Consider the following 21,301-nt stretch of genomic DNA (forward strand, 5'->3'; position numbering starts at 1 on the left):
TTCATTTTTTTGCTGTTACGTCTGTGCTTAAATCTGTTACGTCATAAGTCTACAAATCCTAATTTGTAAAATATTGCAATCAGTGATTATCGTCATCCTCACTCACAAACATTGTCATGTCAAGCAATAAAAGAGGCGGCTAAATATTTGTTCACTGAAGTCAGCCGTGAACTGGTCTTTTTGATTTATGGTGAGCACCGAGCAGGTCTCAGGATAAATAATTTTGAGTCGGCACTATGAGAAAAATCATGCAGTGAATACATACACTTGGCTGATGCGGACCTTTCAGCGAAGCTAGCAAAATGGCGAGGCTAGTTTACCAAGCCACAAAGAGCTAGTGATGATACCCATTATTAAACCATCCACTTAGCAAGATGTGTCAACAATTCAATTCGCTGCTGTTAATTTAGAAGTAAAACTGCACACCGCAGATCATAGGCTAAACTTTTGTCTCTACCCTTCATCATATTTCTGCACCACAGGAAAAATAAATGCACACATTGCGCACTCCTGGCTTACAGAGTTCGTCAGATTGTATTACTTTGGTTAAAGCCATAACAACACTTTTCAAACCCACCTCCAAAGTATATCCAGTATCGCATCTGTATTGAATCAGACTGCCCGCCACTAGATCATCGGTAGCGGTGTTGATAATAATCTCATCTTCATCGCCAAGAAGAACTATCGATCCAAATTCGAGTGGTTCCAGCGGGACGCAAATGATCGGAATGCAAGAGATGACAGAGACATCCACATCCCACTGACCATCAGCCTTGGGTATTAATAGTATCTTGTGTTTAAATGTACAGATGCATATGTAGTTGTAAAGAAGACAAGAGGTTGGAGAAGCCATACCAACATGAATTTTCCGATAAATATTTAGGTAAGAACGTATTTCAGCAAAGTATTCAAAATAGTGTCCTCTAAGCATGGAAATTCGAGGTGGAATATTTCCATTTGAAAGAGTTGGACCAGGGGTCTCAAACTATACATTGGCATGCGGGCCAGTTTCGTAGTTTTTGAAGAAAGGATCTTGCCGAGTGATATTCCATACCCATCGTCAAAATGTCATTTACCGTGTAATAATTCACGCCAGGCATGAAAAAAGTTGCATTTAAAAAATACTGAATAAAATTGCTGTTGTACTGTCTTTTGACGAGGGCCACACATATCTTAGCTTGAAGTAGTTTTAAAGTGAATTCGAAATTGCAACTTTTACTTTTAATTGAGTAAAATTTTAGGTTATTTGTTCTTTTTCTACTCGAGTAGCAATGCCCCAGCTACTTTCACCGTCTCTCTCACGAGTAGCAGTGAAATGGATGAAATTCACCTATTATGGCTTATGTAAATGTAATAGCAGTCAGAGTGACTGTTACTGTCACTGTAGGTTAAAGAAGAATCGTAATGCAATATGGTGCAGAGCACAATTGGAAGTGGTTATTGTTGGTGATAGCTGGCCAGCTTTCGAATCTATGATCCGTATAAAGCTTGATATTTTAGTTTCTCTACAAACGGTACATACCTGGCAGACAAGCGAGATATCCTGTTCTCCGGATTGTTCGACTACATACCCACCGATGCATTCGATTATGAGAACTTGACCGAAAGTGGCTTCCTGCTTTGATAACGATCCTGAACGAAAATCAGCGAAATAGTCGTTAAATGGACGAATAAAGTAGGCAATTATTAAGTAATGAAGATAAAGTATTGAAGAAATGCATCGCGAAAAAAATCGGGTAAACAATAATACAGCTACAATTTCAAATTATTGGTTTAATCTATTGACAACGACAATCAGACGATTGACACGACAACAGAGTATCGCAGCACAGCCACAAAACCGCATGGGTATGTCATAGACCAGTGGTTCCCAACCTTTTTGTCTTCATTCCCCACTTCAGATTTATTCCAAGCCTTCATTCCCCACCAGGACCGTAACAGCACTTATCGTGATAGCCCCGCCAATAACAACGTTGATGTCGGGCCTCCACAGGGTGAAAGGCGAAAAATTTATATAGTTCGTGTTTGAATCGGTAAATATGACCAGGAATCGCATACATTTTGTTATCAATTTTTTATCCCTTCTCTGCTCACGTAATCGGGTTTACCGGCAGAGCTGAGTGAGGTGTGTTGGAAAAGGTAGGACCCCTAAATAAGAATTAAACATTTTCAGGCGGACCGTTGGTATGTATTGACTTCATTACATTATGCTATTTCGTGACCTCCTATATCTGCTATGTCAAAAGATATGGAAATCGCCCAAACTAAAAGGCACACACGATTTCAAAATGGTATTGCTTTACTTGCAAATAATTTTTCCCTGTGGGGTTCAGATTGCCAGGACAGGAACATTCGGCGCCAGCCATTTAGCCGCCTGTGGACAATTAAGCATATATGTATATTGTATATATATCGAAGTTTTCGGTCACCACAAGGCCATTCCTTCTCGGCCAAGGTCTTCTCGCTGCTGATTGTTCTGGCACACTTCTCGGAAGTGCATGTTACATGGCCGACGTGGCGCAGTAATGGCCGACGCCGAAGTCTCGATTTCTATAAATTCTACGTATTTTCGTGGGGGAAGGGTACCGAATAATTAGATATTCGGCAATATTAAATCGCGCCACCAGCGCGAAAATTTTTTGATAAAGTGGCATAAATTTCCAAATAAGTACTTTAATTTATGGTAATTCACGAAATAATTTTGGGCCTCTTCGAGCTCGCCCCCCCCCCCATGGGTGGCAGTTACGGTCCTGCTCCACACTGCCCATAAATTTTGTCATCACAGAGCAGCTATCTGCTGGTTTGACTGCAGAAGACACAACCACACCAGTACGCAAGACAATCGTCTTTAACTGCAACATAAAACGTATTTTGAACCGATACCAGTAACGCTCAATATTTCGCGAAAGCGTTATTTCACGTCAAACTAGTCGTGCTGGATGCGTTTGTAACGGCATGATTGGCCATCCGGTGTTTAAAATGAGGTTTTTGAACAACACGTGATGTAATTTTCGATACATACATTCCAGAGCAGTTAAATGGTAACGGTAATTGCGTATGTGTCTCTGTGAATATGTAGACTGTCCTGTATATAATTTTGAACAAATGCGTCTATTCCCCACCAGAAATCATTGAATTCCCCACCAGTGGGGAATTCCCCACCGTTTGGGAACCACTGTCATAGACAATAGAAATGTACAATATTATTAAAGTATGTTCGGAAACTATATGATTGATGGCTAATGAAAATGGTTTTGAACGCGAAACACTTCTAGATGTCTTATACAAATGACTGTGATATGCATTCAAACATATGTCATCTACAATCTATACCTGAATAAAACTATAGGGAGGAAAATACAGATTGCTGATAAGATTGGTTTACAGGAAAATGAAGCACCACAAAATTGAATAAATCATCGTCGAAATCTCACCGGATTCAATGAAGTCAGGAATTTGACACACGACCGGCTCGCAAAGCACGTTCTCATATCCATGAATAGCTGCATCGATCATACAAGTCACAATTGCATCCGGGTCTGTATGCTCGTAACCTTCATCGCAGTGATACCTCACATTGTCATCGAACACGTAGACATGGCTTGCATCTGTAGATATAATCAGAGGCAGTCAGTACCAAAACTAAATTTAATTTATGGAGTACTCAAGTAGGTTTAATACTTACTTGTATTCCTAGTAGTGTTTTGCTGACTACTTTCATTTCTACTTAACCGTACTTCACCAAAATACTTACATATGACATATTCGATTTTGTAAAGTATAATGAAGTTTTGGGATATTCTTGCATCACTATTATGCGTGAAATGATGACAATTGCGCACGAGTCACTATATTACACGAACTCCTTCTGTAGGCACCGACTTGGTTGGCATATTAGTGTGTTAATGGAAATTTGACTGCGATTCAACAGAATAATTATTGGGGCAGCTGTAAATATAGCTACGCTAGGCGGCTAAGTTGCAATATCAGTCGGTTTGATATGTGACTACAAAGTAATTAACATATCAGAATTTTGTATTAGGTAGCTCTGTCTCTCTGTGACCTATTCTTGATGCATGCATGTGTGATTAAGACTGGCTTATCGTTGGTCAAATTCTACTGCCCGGGGTACGATCAAATATAAAATATGTTTCATGAATTATTGACAGAATTAGGATTTAATGTACCTATCATCCTTTTATATTCCAAATGCGGTGCAAAATATATGAGCCTTTCAGATACCAAAACCTGGCAGAAAGAGAATAAATAATTCACGTCTGTTGAAAATACAAACCTAGCACTGGCTTCGCATGATCAACGGCAGGAGCCATCCCACACTTTATGATGTCACAAGACAGTTCCAAATCGTCCCATTCTCCCGTATCGGTACAATATGGACGCTTGTCCTCAGGAAATTTCAAGTATCTGAAATATTGCTAATTTTAGTTCTAATCCCAGTTCTGATTTTCCTCAAAATACTACAGCATAGCTGTGCAGTGCGAAATGAGCCCAATCTCTGATTTGATATACACCAAATTTTTGTTGTAATTATTTCTAATATGGAATATCATTCAATTGCTAAATTTTGCAATAATTCTCATCTACTTAGAAAACGATGGCATTTTTACAGTTACCGAACTCTCCTATAAATATTCATATTAAATATACATAGTGGAATACAGATATAACACCAACCTACCCTTCATCGCATGATAGATCGGCAGAATCTCCATATCTAGCTACACCGATCGGATGGTTCAATTTCCCATGCTTGAAATGTATTGTCAAATTGCATTCTACCGGCGAGCACACATCGCCTGGCCGGAAAAATGTACCGCTAGGCTCACACGACAACTCGAATGTTTGAGAGCCGTCCGATCGGTAATGGCCTGGCACACAAGCGTATTCGGCTGTATCTCCATATGAAAAATCACGCCCTGAATATAGATGAAAAATGAACAGCTCTCTGAACTGCAGTGGGTTGAAGATTAAGCTGTGAATGTGTGAATGACTTTGAGATTGAAAGATGGAGACAGAGTGATGGATTGGGAGAGATAAAGAGAGTTGTTCATCATCAGCAATGAAATACAGAAGGCCGTGTTGCTATAATCTTGCAAGTGGTAAAATAAATACTTTTTCTATTGTATACATTCAATGGTGTTGACAGAGAGATTGATTGCGTTCGAGATTTATAATAATCTACATTGGAATTGCAAGGATGCCTGATCTCTGCAGATAGAACACCATTGAAATTTGGGCTATCTATGATCTGAATTTGTAGCAACCAATTATTCATAGGCTTCAAACTACTTAGGTATATAATAGATCTGTTCTTCCAATGTAGCTTAGACATTGTAGTCCTACTTAACAAAACACATCATGAAACCCACAATGGCTCCAGTTGAACCCTGCATTACTTATTGTGTAATTGGGGAATGGGGTCACAAAAGGATCAAAAAGGTCATTAAAGTGATACAGAAATATCAGATATAGTTATGCTGTAAGGTATAATTGAATAGATGAATGGCAGTACCAAACTTGAACATTGCCTTCAGTACTACATTAATTGCAGTATAATTTATATATAAGACTTTTTGTGTGCCCCTCATCATTGCACGAAAACACTCATATGAACAGAGATTTAAATAAAGGCCAATTAGACAAAGTAGATCAAAATAATGTTACTATTTGAATAGAATGCCCGAAGAGGTCAGCTGTACCAGAAACTGTGCATGAGAATCGTACTATACACTACACAGATACAATTTTCAAATATTCCGTTAACATCTACCGTCACATGTCTGTCAAATGTTTTCAGTGTTATTGATTAGTGAAACAAGAAGTCTTCCAGTTAATAAACCATACTGAAAAGAGTTTATTCCTGGAAGCAATAATAACATTAGTCTTGTGTCATACTTTGATTCAAACCAGATTACTGTTTTTTTCACTTCTTTGTCGTCATGGTTCAATTTAGCCTGTAGTCTTTTGAAATGAATCAGACTTGGGTTACTGTGGATAAAAGTAGAAAATTATAATTTTCCTCAGAGTCATAAAACACTGGCACCCGAGCGTAACTAAAACTAATTTTAACATTAACACTTCGCTTACCCGTGTTTGTAAGAATGGCATTATCCAATTCGAGGACATCAGGACATTTGACTGCGATGCACGGATCCAACCCGCCACTCCATTGACCGGAAAGTAAGCATTCTACTTTGGAACCGGATTCATATCTGTAAGAATCAATGGTAGACAAATGAACGAAGCAGCATGCCAAAAAATTTCAATTGGGAAATGAGGAGCTGGCTATGCAGTGCTTCAACATATATTGATCAAGGTTGGTGGGAACTCTAGATCTTATATGTATCGGAGTTGCAAAGATAATGCACCGTTAATTGAGACTTTTATTCATGTACTGCAAGGTGGAATAGAAGCAGAGGAATTGCATTTCCTTCACGCCAGAATCATTTAATGGGCTTCCACATCCAAGTGTTTAGAATTTTTATTCTAGTTTAATTCTGTCACGTAGATTTCAAATGGCAAGTTACCAATTACTCGTAACCAGAGGCTAGTTGAGGCCAGCAGGGTTACATGAAGTCAAAATTTAAACATTTCATCATAGGCTTAGAACAGGGCTTTGCAACCTATCTTTTTTCATGACCCACTAATGTCCAATATTAATATGTCTGCGAAATTTGGAAAACTGATGACAAAGAAAAAGATTAACAGTCCTAATCTCGGCCTATTTGGGAGTCGACCACGAGTACACGGGCGATACGCCAACCATGGCTTACTGAAAACAGTGTTGTCGCCAACTACTATAACATTTCCCATCGGTTGAAAACTATTAGATTCGATCCAATCACCGTTAAGCTTCACTCTATCACAAGTGTCAACATTTCAGATTATAACATATAACATACATTTTGTCGGCATTAGTAAATACGCTGCATCTGATATCAAGTTGTAGGTTACAAAATATCTTAACAATCTCACCCTTCATCGCAAATGTAATCATTTTCATCTCCGACGCGCGATACATTCCTTCTTAACACCCCGTGTTGAGTGGAAGGTAGCTCAGGGCATAGAATGGGCAGGCATTCGATTGTCTCATTCGAAAAGTTCCCATCCGCTTTGCAAGTGATATATTTGCTATCGGCCAGGACGTATTTCTCAGCACATTCATATTCGGCCACCATTCCATATGTGAATGACGATTCTGGAATGATTTCATAAATATTAACGATCTGTCCGACGTCCGGAAAAAATGAAGACTAGCATGGTTCAGCTAGATTATGATTACTAATATTTGAAAATCCTCCCCTTAAATTGGTGGTTCTCCACCTTTATCGAACCCTGGGATCGTGATTGTCCTTGCGTACCATAGAATCTCAGGGAAAACAAAACTGGGTCGAAATCTCACAAACCCTATTATAGTCCTATAATTCTTTACATGGTTGTTTCGAGGGGAGTAGTTTTGAGTTAAATTTTTAGCTTCAATTAATAACCACAAAGAAAGGTTGACTATCTTTGAAATGCATCACCGACTATCAAATGACAAATTACTATCATACCTAGTTCTGGCAAGGGTCTTCAAACTACTAATACGAGTATTTTTCACACCTTCCATTTTTAAATTCTTCAAGTAATTTTGGCAGGTCTTGATAATCGCTACTGCTACTTGTATTTTACTATATATTTACGGCATTACATTCAATTTACTTGAGTATTATCAATCTCTACTTTGACCGCCTCTGCTAGGAACAATAAAGAAGAGCTGTATTTACAGACTGCTACTTCATGTGTCACATAAAATATATTGCAACATACCGATTGGCACAGAGTTTTCAATATAAGGGGGTGTCCCGCATGACACAGGCGAACATCTCGGTGCTTGGGAAGACCAGCGACCGTGTTCCATGCATGTGAGTATGCTATCACCCTGAAAATAAGCACTGATTTAATACAGATTCCAATTTCCCCACAGATACAAAAACATGTGTTTAAACCAAATCATAGATTCACAGCAATTTAAATTCACAGGAAAATTGATGCAAAGTCAAATGTAAATCATACACCTCCAAATTATATCCATCATCACACGTAAAGATTGCTTTTGTTCCATAGATATTTGGTCGAGTGTAGTCAGGATCATTTTCATGATTCGCACTGCAAATGCAATTGATACATAGAAAGCGAATTCATGGGAGCACAGAATCGACAAGTTATGACAGGAGTGTGGGTCAAACATGCTAAAAAGGGAGATTGCTATGAGTGTAATTTCAGTTACGGTGTTACCAATTATTTTCAGTACCTATACAATCTACTGTTTCATATTTATTCTAGACCTAATCATAATGGTAATAATTAGGCTGATACAAATCATTACTCTGAATCAGGAATCAGATAGATACCCTACCATACAGAAAATTCGAAATACCCACATTTCAGGAGACAGTTCAAATTCAATATCACCATCGGCAAGTATTGGAAGCTCTGTACACTGTACAGGAACACATTCGCTACCAACAAAGTTTCCATCCCAAATCTTGTCCGTCTGTATAGGAAGTGCGGCTTTGGTAGTATATGTTGAATAAACCAAACAGACAAGAACCAACGCAACATACTTGACAGACAAATTTCTCTTCCGATTTCCCAGATTTTAGAACGTATCCACTCTCACAAGTAACAATTGCTTCACTCAAATACTGTCGCTCTGTTGTTTGGTAAGTCACTGTATAAAATGGTATCATAACTCTTGGATCTCTGCCATGCATGAGTATTGAGTAATGAGAATGGCTTTATACGACGATTGCTAAATAATGGTTTTAGTCATAATTAGAACGAAAAATATTTTACAGAGATAAATATGATTGTCGCTTCAATATTCTACATTTATGTTAAATATTATCGAGAAAATACTGGATTTGACTCAACCTGAAATTCCAATTATTTTCACGATTTCCCATCTGCTAAACTACAATGAACGCTACTTCCATAACCAAATGGAGAAATAAGTTCTAATTGGTAAATTTGATTGGAATCCATACCCTGAAACAGGTGAAAACAATATTTTATTTATATTTTTTCGGATGTTGTATGCTGCAATCTTGAAAATATAAACCACCTCAAATTTGTTTGTTCCGCCATTTACTGAATACATTAACTTACCGATTGAATGCATATGTTCCAAATCAGGAAGCAGACGTAATTCCGGAATCTGCATATCGCCAGAGTAAGGTTCTCCTTCATTTTCAACTAAACCGGAGTCAATAAATTGAGTGTTAGTGTGATCAAACTCGAAGATTTCTTTCAGGTTGAAAAATGAATTGTGACTCGATCAAATTAAAAAAAAATATCATACAATCAAATACTACTGATGTTTGGTATCAGGAAAATCTAACTTAGTTGATCCCACCAATCGCTATTCAAACTAAATGAGACAAATAAAGTGACACAACCGAGACCAATAACATCATTCGTTTCAACTCATTGACGTCAGGAATCAGAAGAGGCCAAAATTGTATTAATATTACTCCCAAGAAATTATATTAATAATGAATATATGTATTTTGAAAATAGACAACTACGATTACGAAACTGAGTTTGAAAACCTTTCAACCAATCACTAATACATTACGACAATGTCAACATTAAATGTTCAAATAAGAAATTCTTTGACAAACAATTCGGGCTTGGCACAACGATTCGAGTCTTTGAATCCGAGTAGAGCATTGCTTGTAGCTAGTTGAGTGGAGTAGTCACTGTTGAATACCAAAGCTATGCGCCCCTTGTGGCGAATAACTATCTAATCATCACACATTATTGTATTAACACTGTCTTCCCGGCGTAGAAGAGTGCGATTGAATATACCAGAATATATGTACGGGTAAGGAATACGAAAATATAGTATAGTATTCTAATTCATTCCTACTACAAACAATGGTATTCTTATACTCAACATGACTTGTGGCTTAAATGCAATTTGAATTGAATTAGTCAAATATACTTGCTATTGCCCAGCGCTACTAAAAGTACATTCAGAAACATTTTATGTAATCAAGAGAGTTCGCTCAAACACACCAAGAACAATTGCAATTACCCTTAACGATCCCTCGGGGCTGAGCTGTTAAAACAAGGTGAGAACACATCACAGGCTGACAAGTGATGTTTACCACGGAGAAGCGCCTGTCAGCCCGACATGTTGCTACACTTGGACCGTGAAACTCGTGGCCTTTCAAGCATTCGTAATGTACTGTGTCTCCAAAAAAGTATTCGTCAGGTTCTGAATGCACGATTAAGAAATATTCACCAACTGTACACTGACATTTTGCATATACTGAAAACAGGCAACGGATATAGGCTGAATATCATTGCATGAGCTAAACAGAGCTATTCAGACAGAGAATATGGCCAGTGGGATTATACAGTGGGATTATTTCATCACTGTGTTGTTATTCGAGTATATTTAGAGCAAAGTTTATATATGTTATACAGTAATACCGTTAACGGTCTCTCTATCTGTTAGCAATCAAACATTGAATATTCAAAGAGAGTGAGAGCAAGTTCCTTAGGATTGTAGTAGTGATATAAAAGCGCGAAGGGAACCTAGATATATAGAATAAAAACAGTAATAGCTCAGTGATGATCGCATTGAAGATATTTATTAATATCCGATAGAAGAGTTTATCGGCAGGAGTGGCAATTTCATCTTATATTTGATATCAAGATGTCACCCAACAATAGAATTTTGTTCATTTTTGACAGTGACAACTAATTCAAAATTGAAGTCCAATACGAGTAATTCACGAAAATCAGTCACCTTTAATAACTTAACGTAAAAGTTATCTAGCCAAAAATTCATACGATTAAATTTTAAAATGCAAACCTGATACTTTCACTCCATTCAGAATACTCGGAGCGCTTCCACAAGCCACCGCGTTGCATTCTGGCATCTCGCCGATCCATTCTCCCTGCATGTCGTTCACCGAGCACACCAAAGACTCAGAGCCAAAATTTTCGTATCTGAACAATCAATTTATTTTTATCCGCCATACTGTTGCGGTGTTCTCTGCGGGTTGAGGGTGAAGCAAATGTGACTTGCACTAGGTCTGTTTACGCCAATTATATTTCTCTTCATGCCTATTAGGATCACCTACATTTTCGGGCTGGACATTTATAAAGGCCATATGAATACACATCAAGTTCATCACCAACGAAAACCTAGTATTGAAGCTGTAGAGTTATTGTTGCCATATCAACTTACTGTGAGCAAGAATGTGCCAATATTGCGTCATATGGAATAAATGAAAGTAACACAAGTCGTAAAACTATAGTCAGCGCGTGTACGTCAGTCCACCATACATTTCAACTCAATTCTAATTGGAATTAGAGATTTCCAAGGCACAGTGAAAATATTTCAAGTTAAGTGGAAACTGAAAGCCAAGAAAGAATTGAAGTATGCAGTTCAAAAAATTAGATACAGTCGAAGTCTAGAATACTTTCAATTAATCGGTGATGGCTACTTTCCAAAATGAAGGTTACATCTTCTCGACTAACACAAAAATAACCAATGACTCCATAAATAGATATATTTTTCATAAATTTCAGGCCGTTCAAGAGATATTGGCAAATAAGTGATTTTTTTTAAAACCAATTTTCTCTATGTTCTGTAGGGTATACAGTTAAGATTTTGATATCGAATGCTTAGTTTTGGCTAAAGCAATAAGTTACCATGATACAGGGGACATCTTGCTCTGTTGCCAATTCCATCAACAAAATTGATGCAATAACTGCAAAAAGTTTAGACTATAAAATATTAATAGGTTTTGAAAACTGTTAAGTGCAAGTGGGGATGTTCTAAAACATAACCACGTTTATAAGTAATAGCCAGTTCAGTACTCCAAAAATTAGAAATGCTTCAATAATGATCACCTCGGCAAAGCAAACACTCTTACCCTTCATCACATTTATATTGTATTCTGTCCCCGTAAACACCATTTTTCGTTGATGCTGATCCGTGTGGTACCTCTGGCGCTGCGGGACACGGTATTCTATCGCAAGTGATTACTTCGTTTGAGAAAAGTCCATTAGCCTGGCAAGACCTTGCGCTGTCGTCAGAGGTGAGTGTGAAGCCAAAGTTACATTCGAAAAAAATCATTTCCATGAAGATAAACGTATCTTGCACTGGATATATAGATATGGTGTTTTCAATATTCTTAAAAGGAACATGAGTTTACTCACTATTCGATATGGACGCATGTTGAACGTATGGAATTTCGGGACACTCAACTGGGAAACAGTGTGGTGGGGTAGTCCATGAGCCTGATACGAGACATGAGATCGTAGGTGAACCCTCCATCAGGAAACTGTAAAAATCATTTGAAAATCCTTAACAATCTTGATTTGCAATAAAGACAGTGTTCAGTTCCATCTCCAAGGTGATGTACATCATTTTATGGGTTAAATGCTGGATTCCAATCAAAGTGTACATACCGTCAAAATCGATTAGCTTCCGATATAAATCAAACCGATAATATGTTTCGGCTTTTCATTACTGATACGGGCAGTGACACAAATCTTCCTTGACCGGAGATATTTAAAATCGACTTTAAATAATTATTGGCTTCAAACTGTTTTCAAATGTTTTTCATCACTCTACTGAAAATCAACAAAGACTGCACTGACCTAAAGCGTTCCTAAAATTTTAGATGTGAAATGGACTATTGGTAATAGGCTATATACAAATTCCATAGATAAGTATATTGACATTGAAATGAATCCTAATATTTTCGGCTGACACTCGTCAGGGGTAGTCGTCAGCAATTAGTGGAGAATTGGAAAGAACATTGTATATCAACAATCGCATCACAAATTACGACATCACCGGCATGGAATTTTGAACAATCAAGGCTAAAAGAGCGCTTAAGTTCAATGTACTATTTTTAGATGGTACACAGACGCCTTCTATAGGCACGGACTTCGGAATTTCATGCCAGTGACGTCATATTTCGTGATACGATTGCTGATATACAATGTTCTTTCCAATTCTCTACTAGTTGCCGACGATTACCCCTGACGAGTGTCAGGCGAAGACATCCGGGTTCATTTCAATAAGAATAAACTATTCAATTGTATATTGAAGTTTTGTACCTCCAAGAATCTCTTTACATTATTAAAATTAATAACACAATGTGCCACCATCATGACGAACTTACCCATCCAAACACTTGAATTTCACTTCATCTTTATACTGGTGCAGCATAAAATCCGTGTATGGAATTCCGAAATCAACATCCGGTAACGGGTCGCATGGTATTGGCATACATTCCGGGGTGAACGACGACCATTCGCCTGAAGCTTCACACGAAATCGATTGCCGACCAATCATATTATAACCTGGAATATGGGCGTTTAATATTACATAGTCATCCCATCTTGTTGATGTAAACAGTTGATTTCGTTAAAAGTTTTGAAAGAAACAGTATTGGTATAATTTTGTTACCATTTTATCGATTCAAAATACCACAAACATATCCAATCCAATTAAAAGAAAGGAAGGAGCCAAATGACATTGTGGACAGTGGAGTCTATCCAACTACCACCGTGTTCTATTTATATGGTAACCAAAATTGAAGAAGGAGTTGAGAGGCATACCTTGCGCATCGCAGTCAAAGTTCACTCAAATAGAAATAGCCCGCAGAATTATCTAAATATGATATAGGTTTTTGACCAAAAGAAGGAAGAACTGAATTTATATTCTGACAGGATAACAGATCCTGTACGATGCTGGCAAATTGTAGTCGTATCTTGGCTACATTTGATTCCAGATTAAAAGTTCAATAGAAAGGGTTACCACATGGGACCCTACTACCACATGAGTGAAAATAACTTGTGATTAGACATCAAATGGAGGAATTTACCACTCTTGTTTTAAAGACTTCATTCAGAACTCATAAGAGGTCAAAGCTGTATAGTTTGTAGATATCTATGGTTTTATTTCAATATCACAGAGTGGATAATCAGTAGTAAGTTGATATAATATAAATATATTAATAAATTTACCAGGTTAACGATGCACCCCACAGTTATATATTATGATACAAACTATTGGGCAATTGAGATTATTCAATTCAATTTATTGTTAATAATTTCATTATTTCAATACACCACAAGACCGCGATACAGTGAAAGATAGGAAGGTGTCGAAATGACTCGAAGTAGTCTTCGAAATCAGACATCCACCTGGCTTAGGCGATGTAAAAAAGACGCATGCACACTGAACGAAAGTAGAAGATAGGGACACGCGACCAAAAACAGGTGGCATGTGTCGGAAGGCGAGATCGATATATCAGTCGTGGTCCGGTAAACTTGAGGGCTGACTAGTATGGATTTAGTAGAAGTTATTTGTGTTTCAACTTGAATGTGGACAATGGACATGATCGAGGACTTTCGGATAGCCGGTGAGATACTGTGCCCCAATGCAGGTCCTTCATATTTGATAGAGCGATGATCTTATACGTTAACCATATGGTAGTTGGACGACGGCGACACGTGTGTGTTGTACGCATGCACTTTTTATACAGAGGCAAAAAGTCATTGAAATTGTCGGGGCAGTGACTGCAGTTGACTCAAGTTGACTCACCATCCTGACATTCGAAGCTCAAGGTGCTTCCGAATATCGTGTTGTTGGGGGTTACGATGTTTGCGTTTTCCGGAGGTGCCACTCCACCGCAACTGATCGGATCGCATTGAACCACTTCCTCGGTCCACGAGCCGTCAGCAGTGCAAGTCCGTTCGAATGCGTCAGATACAAGCTTATGCCCAGGTCGACATTCGTAAGATATTACATCACCGAACTTTGTTCCATTTTGAGCTGGAAAGTATCATTTGTAAGGATACAAGCAGATGTTGTCTTAGTACTCTGCATTGCTACTCAAGTGCAACTTGAAGTAATGCCTTACATTTCTGCTCTTTGTTTTTCAGGATTATTTGATGCATGTTAAAAGCAATCAATTCGAAAATTCAAAGGAAAATAGATAAGTATACCAATATTTGATAACGCTACTGTCTCACGGTAGGCTCTCATTTCACAATTTCCTACTCGCTTCCGATACTTAGTCTTATATGCCATAGCGGATTTATCAAAATCGGAATACGACATACCAAATGTGACAGCATTTTCCACTGATGACGGTGTGCCACACGAAATTCTCCTGCACCTTGGAGGAGCACGGTCATATATCCCGTTCGATTGACAAAGCAGAGTATCTTCACCTTTCATCTTATATCCTTTGGCACAGTCGTATTTGACTTCGTCCTGCACAGAAATTGTTGATAAGAAAACAGCAGATAATTCAGCATATTGGTAGGGCATTGATTCGGCCGTGAATAATTATTTAGAGTCCAGAAAATCAAAAAAACACCACTAATTTTTATGCATCATATATACATCATATGATATATATAATTGTCAAGTACCTATCCAAATATGAAACTGATATTTTTAGTAGAAAGCGATTTGACAGTACATCAGTCAGAAACAATCCAAAAAGGAAGAAACTCATACCAAACAAACTGTTTTGAAAATTATTTCACTACATCATGCAGTTAAGAATTGCAGCATACCCAAGTTTGTACAATGCTACCCATGAAATCACACAATCAATCTTCTGGAGTCATCGTATACAAACATGAATAAGAAACAAAAGACCTTAGCTCTGCGCTGTAACTACGATTTTGGCCGTCAACGCATATTGGATGCAAAACACTACTCGAAAAACCAACAAACCAAATATCACAATAAATATCAAAGCATCAGTCCTGCCATTCCATTATGGGAAGGTGGGCCCAGTCATACTTGTGTGTGTCACAAGCCACACAATAAATATTCCGCAGCTTGTCGAAAATACCTCGTAAACATATTCATTCTTCCCAGAAAGATCCAATCCATGTCTCAACTTTGGTGCTGGTCCGCAAGACACTTTTGTGCATTCAGGTAAAGATTGTCTGCACACAGTTCTACCGTACAGATCAGAAACCGGGCTGAAGTAGCCATTGTCCCGACATTTGCAATCGATGGATGTACTTCCGTCACGCAAAACATACCCTTCATTGCATTCGTAAGTCACAACTGAATCGTAGGTATGTGATGATTCAAGCTTTCGGGAATTCCTCCTGAACACAATTAAATATCACAATATTAAAAATAAATTGGTATCAGGAATGATCACAGCAGTCATTGCTATTACTCCAAGTAGAAGTGGGAGTAATGCAGGATAGCTTTACTGAATTATACGTAGAAATAACAATTATCAGGGCATTTCAAAACGACCTGAGGTAGAAGTCAAAACTAAACTTCCGAGAATCACACAAGCAATTGGTTAGAAGTGATTTAGATGAAACGCGTGAGATATTTTGTTAATTACCAGGTACAGTATTTAAAATTACAAGTTGCAACTTCGAGAGTTGCCCAAAATGAATGCAGAGCATGAAAATAAGTGCCACTTTTGGAGTTACTCAATCATGTTGCTCATGTCATAGCAGTGTCACTAATGTAAGAGATACAAGTCTGTCCATGGCGAGGAGGCATATTGGTATATGTCATAGGTGCTTCACCAATATCTTGCGGGTTCGGGTCCGACCGCAGTCGACCCCAGAATTACCACCTAAAGGTTGGGGGTTTATCTATGCTCCTCCTTGCCACGTGATCCGCGTAATCGGTGTCTTAAAAAAGCCTGTTGCTAGAAGTCAGTATATACGGAATTATAATAAATAATATGACCAATGTAGTCGATACACCATGAATATCAAACAAGTCTATTTATGTGACCGTTTGTACTTGACATAGTCTAAAATATACCGAATAGGTAATTTAGCTTCCAAATTGTTCAACAGAAGTGGAATTAGTCTAAAACCCACCACTTGATCAAGCAGCATACGTGGACAAAAATAACCAGGGCAGGTACCTCAAAAAGTAAAATTACATTGTTACTGTCCACTAATCGTGAAGAATTCACTGCATTGCCTTCGGGCGTTTATATACTACTCAATGAATTGGAAGTGGAGCTGTGAACATCCGCTACCATGATCAGAGTAAATTCATTTACAACACAAGGTAAATCACAAAAAGTAACATGGGTATACAATTAGTACAGGTTGTTGAAGATTTCCTTGAAACTGCTTAGAGAAATTTATGATGTTAAAACTAGGTAGACCTACTCAGATCCACAAGACGTCGCAGTGAGTGCAGACTATCTAAATTTTGAATATGCAATATGTAAAACAAAAACATACCCAGGCGGTAACGGTTCACACTCCACAATCACGCAGGCGGGTAGATCCACCCAATTGGCTTCTTCATCACAACGAGCCTCTGCAGGCCCCTTTTGTATCTTGTACCCGATCTCGCATGAATAAGACACCGTGTCTTGATAAACGAATCTCGAAACCGACGACAAATCTCGCTTCTTGGGCTTGTGCGCTGGGTCCTCCACGAAATTGGCTGTCACGTTTGTGTCTTGACCAATGTCGGGATAGCCATGATTTATTGCTGGAGGGATGGAGCACGATACAGGTACGCATTCCGGATTGGAAGGCTTCCACGACTTATCTGACTTGCATTTCAACACGCCTGAGATATATGATATAGATGGAAGTGGTCAAAGTACTATAGTCAGCGTTGCTACTCAATTTAAAATAGAAGTAATGTCATCAATTTCTTCTCTATTATAAGCTGAGGTCGAACTTTACAAAACACTTCAAAACTACTTTAAGTGAGTGGAAATTAAGAAGTCCGACAGCTAGTGGATTGAGTAGCACATTTCGTCAACGAGTCGCATACTCTTACTAGCTAGTCGTAGTTGACTCCTTTCAAGCAGATGTATCTTCGGAACTACGAATAGGTCTGATCTTTCAATCGAAAATATACTCAGTTACTGTGATATGGGAGGCTAATTCACGCAGTTCCTGTGATTCTTTGAAAATCACCATTTTAGTGATTGACTTATCATATTACTACTTTCCAAATTTCATAATCCAAAGTGTAAAAATTGGTTAGTCACTCCCGAAAACTGTTCAAGTGGACATGGAAGCAGTATAAACAATAACCAAAAACAAAACACTTCATTAAGTAGTGCAAATTTGCAAAAGCTATTTGAGTACTCCATCAAAGAGCAAGTACTTTGTTTTTGACCATCTCTGCATAGGGTGGATTCAAAATCGTGGGATCTGGTACCAACATTGGGATTCGGGACGGAAAGTTACTGAGATTATGACATTCATTCCCAAAGTGGCCTATCGCAGTGTGCTTCCGCTTTTTCACAAAATTCTCTCTTCCAAAAGATTAATATAATATGAGCAAATAATTACTTTGTACATGCTCCAATTTATCACCAGTTTTAACAGCATTTGAATAGATTTGCGTCACCTATTTATGGCACCATTAGGAATTATGCGTTTATCACACCGTGATTCTCCGGTGACAAAATTAAAAGACACGGTGTGATAAACGCATGAGTAAAGAAAGCATATATGGCCTTTTTCCGTTCTAAATCACCAAATAACTTGAGTAACATATGGGGATTTATTTTATACTTCTACCTCTAACAGTCTCGGTATTATTTTGAAATTAGTGCTTATACTTGTGAACGAGTAAAAAATAACAGTATTAATACATGTATTTAACCTACATTGAGTTTGATTTTCACTTTCTGAGATACAGCTCTAAATTCAAGTGAATACATACTGTTTCCAGACAATTCGTGACCGACATCGCATGAATACTGGACTTTGCTTCGGAACTTGGTTGCGTTAGACAACAGAGTGTAATATCCATTCCGTATATCGACCGGAGTTCCACAATCAATTGGAGTACACGGTTCCGGTATGGACGACCAAACCCTAAATTCACCAGAAATGAGTTTTTTTTTTTAAAAGAGGCTGAAATCAATCATAAATATGTTCTTTCTCGCTTGTTACATTGTTTTGACTTATTCATGGGCCAAGAAGTTTGCTTTATAAGTTTATATAATACGAATGGAAACTGGAAATATCAAATATGAATAAACTTCTGTGGTATTTGGTATTTTTTCCAATGCCAGTGTATTGTACCTTTCAGGAATTGGTTGGTGATCTTGGAGTATTTGTTACAAAATACAGATGTCAACCATTAGCCTATGATGGCCCATTCCAAATATATCGCACGGAATTAAACTGATCAAATACAAATCCAAGTGAATAACAAATTATGGATTCAGGCCAAAAAGTTACTTTTGTTAGTTCGAGATTTGAAACAGGAAAGCTGAATTATACCCATTTACTCCAGAAAAATCATGGAAATGCTGCAATTCCCAAAGTCACGTAAAATTGGTGTACTGACAGCACAAGTTCGATATTTCATCAAGTGAAGTATTTCATATTCATTCAAATATTGTGTGATAGTGAAATGGGAAATTTTTCAAATCTCAATAAATTGGGATTGGGGGGAATCAACCGTTTAGATTCCAATCCACAGTAACTACACGGTATGCAGTGATAAGCACATGTCTGGACATAAATCCTATGTAATGGGCTTCCACACAATGCTATTTCACAGCAACAAATGCAACTAAATATACTTATATCTGAATACCCGTCTGCAGTGCAAAATATTTCCTCGTCAGAGCTATTTCCGTTGAACTCATATCCGTTATCGCAAGTGTATGAGACAAGACTTTGAAAAGTGGTCTTGATGCTTTTTTTCACAGTGGTGACCGGATATCCGTGCTCTCTTACAGGCAGTTGGCCGCAGCTGACAGGGTTGCAAAATGGGGGGTCGGAGTCCCAAAACTTATCTGCTCCACATGTCAGATTCACGATAACTAAATACAGAACATGACATATTTTCAAAGAATAACTGCATGTGCAAGTGCCTATTTGAGTTTTAGATACACTCCTTAAATATTTAGACGGGATTTCCATGAGTGTATAGTAGGGCTAGGCACGACGATTCGAGTCAGCTATGAATATGTATTGATTCGAGTCTAATAGTGAAGGTCTTTTGTTCAAATAGCGAAATTGTACGTGTTCACACCCACAATAATATTTAAGAAACGAAAAATATAGTTTTAGTAATGCATTTTCACTGTTGTACCCGTGAATCCTTGGCTAGTCATAGCTCATTATCTGCAAAAATGTTACACAAGCCTACTGATATTCATTGCACAACATTCCTGTCAAACAGCGATCGGTCCTTGTAGTGGTTACAAATCGCTAGCAAATTGTAAGGGCCAAGAAATACAAAATTATTATAGAGGACGTGTTTATGCTACAATTTTTCTTGCGGCCACACATTAATAATATCTGAATGTTTCAAGTCATTATTACCGTTATGACACATCGATACTCGCCTAGATTCGAAGCCTAATATTCTAATTGCAATTGAATCATCCACTATCCGATACCAGTATTCAATTTTCCCCATCCCAAGTCTCCATTCAATGTAGCATTTCAAATGAAAAAGAAATTTGTCCCATTTGACAATATTTCACCTGACAAATACTTATTTGCAATGAGCATTGATAGTATGAGCATCGATAGTATGATATGTATCATTGACCAATGACCATTAGTTCTAAAACATATATGATTTGGATAAAATATAATCCATTAGTTACTGGACCGTAAAGGGTATCCTTTCCACTGTCGCCAAATACCACCTAAAGGGTAATCGATATATTTTTTAGTTGGAGCATTAGAAATGCCGTAGGATGTTTGTTGTCCAGGATCTTCGACAAAAAAGACTCTAGCAGGATGTCACGCAATCCAAAACATGTAATTTTACAAGTCACAAAGAGAACAATCATTTTCATTACCTGAAGGTTCATAACCTCGATCACATGCATAATGCACCACGTCTTGGTACATAAAAACGCCCTGATCAGTTTGATGCAGAATTCCTAGGCTTCCATGCTCGACTTCGTCAGGGTTTCCGCATTTTACTCTTTGACACGATTGTGACGGCACGCTCCAAGTGGCGTCTTTTTGACATGTTATAGTGACAGTTTCACGTTCGATAAACTCATATCCTTCATGACACGTGTAGGTAGTGTTGCCTTGATATACTAGAGACGTTGATTCTGATCTGTTAATGTCAGGAATTATAATATGCAGAAGTCACATAAAACGCAGAATGTTTTTTGTCTCATACTGTCTTTTACAAGGTTTTCTTTTAAAGTTAAAAACAGAGCCCAAGTTTTTATCAGAAATTTGCTACATATTCACGTTATGATGATCAATAACGTTTAGTATTCTTGTAGTGATG

At 37.9% G+C, this 21,301-nt stretch overlaps 1 protein-coding gene across 3 annotated transcripts in view; it reads right to left on the bottom strand.

The window, feature by feature from the left end:
• LOC145434897 (sushi, von Willebrand factor type A, EGF and pentraxin domain-containing protein 1-like) overlaps window positions 1–21,301 on the bottom strand; it is a 221,150-nt gene that overhangs the window by 10,222 nt on the left and 189,627 nt on the right. For all 3 annotated transcript variants that reach the window (XM_080312126.1, XM_080312125.1, XM_080312124.1), the window contains exons 93-116: window positions 20,853–21,121; window positions 19,631–19,859; window positions 18,746–18,900; window positions 17,296–17,632; window positions 15,912–16,176; window positions 15,166–15,319; window positions 14,645–14,875; window positions 13,218–13,398; window positions 12,244–12,368; window positions 11,958–12,186; window positions 10,889–11,025; window positions 10,103–10,285; window positions 9,172–9,258; window positions 8,628–8,734; window positions 8,445–8,557; window positions 8,079–8,169; window positions 7,831–7,942; window positions 6,997–7,219; window positions 6,109–6,233; window positions 4,700–4,937; window positions 4,295–4,425; window positions 3,435–3,608; window positions 1,523–1,632; window positions 578–772 (exon numbers count right to left, since the gene is read on the bottom strand). In XM_080312126.1, the coding sequence (XP_080168252.1) occupies window positions 578–772; window positions 1,523–1,632; window positions 3,435–3,608; window positions 4,295–4,425; window positions 4,700–4,937; window positions 6,109–6,233; window positions 6,997–7,219; window positions 7,831–7,942; window positions 8,079–8,169; window positions 8,445–8,557; window positions 8,628–8,734; window positions 9,172–9,258; window positions 10,103–10,285; window positions 10,889–11,025; window positions 11,958–12,186; window positions 12,244–12,368; window positions 13,218–13,398; window positions 14,645–14,875; window positions 15,166–15,319; window positions 15,912–16,176; window positions 17,296–17,632; window positions 18,746–18,900; window positions 19,631–19,859; window positions 20,853–21,121 (4,201 nt within the window). The remainder of the gene's footprint in view (window positions 1–577; window positions 773–1,522; window positions 1,633–3,434; window positions 3,609–4,294; window positions 4,426–4,699; window positions 4,938–6,108; window positions 6,234–6,996; window positions 7,220–7,830; window positions 7,943–8,078; window positions 8,170–8,444; window positions 8,558–8,627; window positions 8,735–9,171; window positions 9,259–10,102; window positions 10,286–10,888; window positions 11,026–11,957; window positions 12,187–12,243; window positions 12,369–13,217; window positions 13,399–14,644; window positions 14,876–15,165; window positions 15,320–15,911; window positions 16,177–17,295; window positions 17,633–18,745; window positions 18,901–19,630; window positions 19,860–20,852; window positions 21,122–21,301) is intronic.

This window comes from Botryllus schlosseri, chromosome 3, assembly GCF_051294905.1.
Source record: "Botryllus schlosseri isolate E-star chromosome 3, Bs_hap1, whole genome shotgun sequence".
Taxonomy (NCBI): domain Eukaryota; kingdom Metazoa; phylum Chordata; class Ascidiacea; order Stolidobranchia; family Styelidae; genus Botryllus; species Botryllus schlosseri.